The sequence below is a fragment of the Lycium ferocissimum genome, chromosome 3, assembly GCF_029784015.1.
Source record: "Lycium ferocissimum isolate CSIRO_LF1 chromosome 3, AGI_CSIRO_Lferr_CH_V1, whole genome shotgun sequence".
Taxonomy (NCBI): Eukaryota; Viridiplantae; Streptophyta; class Magnoliopsida; order Solanales; family Solanaceae; genus Lycium; species Lycium ferocissimum.
The window spans coordinates 7712502-7715571 of record NC_081344.1 but is presented as its reverse complement, the minus strand read 5'-3'; the positions used below and the strand labels follow the sequence as shown (position 1 = coordinate 7715571).

General features: G+C 38.9%; 1 protein-coding gene across 1 annotated transcript; it reads right to left on the bottom strand.

Annotated features, from left to right (window-relative positions):
* Positions 1–79: 79 nt before the first annotated feature.
* On the bottom strand, positions 80–2350 carry LOC132050897 (subtilisin-like protease SBT3). Its single transcript, XM_059442237.1, has one exon. The coding sequence runs from the start codon at positions 2348–2350 to the stop codon at positions 80–82; it is 2271 nt and encodes a 756-aa protein (XP_059298220.1).
* Positions 2351–3070: the final 720 nt, after the last annotated feature.

Genomic DNA, 3070 nt, shown 5'->3' with positions numbered 1-3070 from the left:
TTTCCAGAACCTTCCATCTTTTAAAAACTCTTTAAATTAAAAATCCCAAAGCAACAGGCCCAAGCACAACCTGGGCACTCTATGGACTTCTTACGGTGGATGACCTTCTCTTCACCCAAGTGATTGAACCAGATTGTGCTTGGTCTTCTGCATTGCCTTTGTAAAGTATGGTCAGAGTATAGTCCTGCTTCTGATTTTTCTTCTCAAACACCAAGGTCTGCGGAGAGATAGAAATTGTCGAGTTTTCTGGTGCTCTCACTTTTGCTTTATACTTAGCTGCACCGGCTCCAACATTCGTGACTGTCCTCCTGAATTTCTGCTCCAACCAAGTGTAGTTCCCACTTGGGCTAAAGAGAGCAATAAATGATGGGTAATTGATATCATCGGATGGATTTGAGCAGTTGTGATTAGCTGATGATCTAGCAATTGTTTTGAATTGCTTTTCTGTGAGATTCATGGAGCAGAGAAGGTTCACGTAGTCTTGTGGAGTGACATCATATATCAGGCCTGGATCAACTGCTCGGTTTGGATCAATGAGTCCGGCTCCCATTGCCAATGATGTAGCATCCCTGTTACCTTCCGCGGTTTTGATAGGTTTTTTAGTGTTATCCAAAGGGTTGGCAGTGGTCATCATGGAAGATCGAATAGCTGCAGGACTCCAATCAGGATGTGCTCCTTTTAGCATTGCCGCAATTCCTGCAATATGAGGAGTAGCCATGGAAGTGCCTGATACAAGACGGTAATCACTATCCAAATCTGTATTGACACCAACAGATGCAGCTGGAACGTTTGATGGCCAGGCTGCTAGAATTAACTCTCCTGGTGCCATAATATCTGGCTTTGCAACTCGCAGATAGCTTAGAGAGGGGCCTCTCGAGGAAAATGCAGAAACAACTGGAGCAGGCTTTACATCAATATGTGTTTCCTGGAAACTGATACTGACTTTTGGTTTAACACTTATGTCGGCATAGTCTATCACTTTTTCCCATTCCTTTTCACTAATTACAACTCCAGGGTTCGGAAAAGAATTGGATGTCAATACAACCGGATCTCCATAACCATAAATTGCACCTCCAAATTTTGACTCTGAGATAGCTGCCATTTGATCAGAGATTGGTAATATATCTTGTGAAGTGATAGAACAAATCATGATGTTATGCACAGCATTAGGGACTTGGGCTAATAGGTCAGATGAATCACAAAGAGATAAGCTTTCATTGTGAACCAAAGCAAAATCCTTGATGGTGGTACTCACTGGAAACAAGCTAAATCCAGTAATCTTTAAGCCATTACCAAGAGTTACAGTCCCGGAAAATGATCGGTCAGTGCTGCCAGATGCCACAGTAAAGATCCAGGGGACTCCATTGGTTAAGGTTCCCATTTCAGGACCATAATTTCCAGCTGAAGCAGAGACTAAGACCCCCTTCATCATGGCACCAAAAGAAGCTATTGCAATAGAATCTTGATACAATGGAATATTATCCCAACCATAAGAAATTGTTATTATGTCAACACCATCTGCGACAGCTTGGTCCATGGCAGCAATTAAATCAGAAGTAAAGGTTCCTTCTTCAAAGCTGAACTTATACACAGCTATTCTAGCTCGTGGCGCGATACCTCTTGCTGTTCCAGGAGCATATCCGAAATATGATACTTCTTTAGCAAAACTACCAGCAGCAATGGAAGCAACGTGAGTGCCATGACCATCAGTGTCCCTGGCAGAATTCATGGAAATATTCATAGTAGGATCACTAGACAAAAGCCCCTTATTGAAATAATTTGCTCCAATGAGTTTCCTGTTGCATAATGAAGAATTGAACTCGGTTCCTGGCTTGCAAATTCCCTTCCACTTTTTGGGAATTTCAGGTAATCCATCATCTCTGAAACTGGCAGATTCTGGCCAGACACCAGAGTCAAGTACACCAATGATTACATCTTGACCAAAATCAGAAGCCGGCCATAGCCCAGAAGCAGGATTGAGCTTAAGAAACTCAGAGGTATAAGTTGTGTGAGCTTCAACAGTCCTATCTTTATAAGCCGAAAGGAAACCTGCTGACTTCTTGAGGTATTCAAGTTCATCTTTAGACAACACAGCACTAAATCCATGAATGACATTGTCATAAGAATAAAGAAGTTTTGGAGTTGTATGCTGATCATTTTCTGAAGTGGAAACTTCAATCTTGATGGTTTCAATAATGGAGAAATGCCAGTTGTGGGTACTAGCAAAGATTTTAGGCATAAAAGACTTGTCCAAATGGACAATGTAAGTACACCTCTGTGCTGAGATTCCTAATGATAAAAAAAGGAAAAAAAGAAACCAAGAAAACACGAGAAGAGGTACTGCCTTCATCCTTTATCTCTTTACTTATGTTTTCCTACTACGACAGAGCCTCCTTTTTATACACACTCTAAGAACAGCCATGGTGGTTTAATTTTAAATATTCAATGGATGGTCACTCAACTGTTACTTAAATGCACCAAAGTCTCTAAATTTTTTATTTTGTAACGAAAAAGTCACCCAACTTCTCTACCTAGCATTACAAATATTCATTGAACAAATTTTTGTAAACAAAAAGGGCATTCAACTTTTATAAGCATCATAGGTTTAATGTTAGCCCATTGTCACCTTTGTTTTCTCTCAGTGGCTTGCTATGATTCTTTGACAAATTTGAGTAATTTTTTTTGTTACAAAAAATAGCTTGGTGACTTTTTGTTATACTTAAGTAAAATAAAAGTAGTTTAGTAATCATTGCACAATAAAATAAGAGTTGAGTTATCATCCATGTAATAAACGTTTGTTGAATAGATAATGCAACTAGAGCAGTTGGTAAGCTGTCATTTTTTTAAGTATGATTTCTTTGAAAGAGACAAAAATATTTCAATCAGTGGACCTGTGGACATTTCTGTTACTGAATATTGAAGTGGTGTGCGTCCGTACAGACTACACCAAAAGTTATATTTTAAATGACAATTTGAGGTAAGAATACATATTTATTAACAATCATTAAATAACATTCCTTATATAAAAGACATCTTTTTTATACTTGTTGTTTTTATGCATACACTGGAT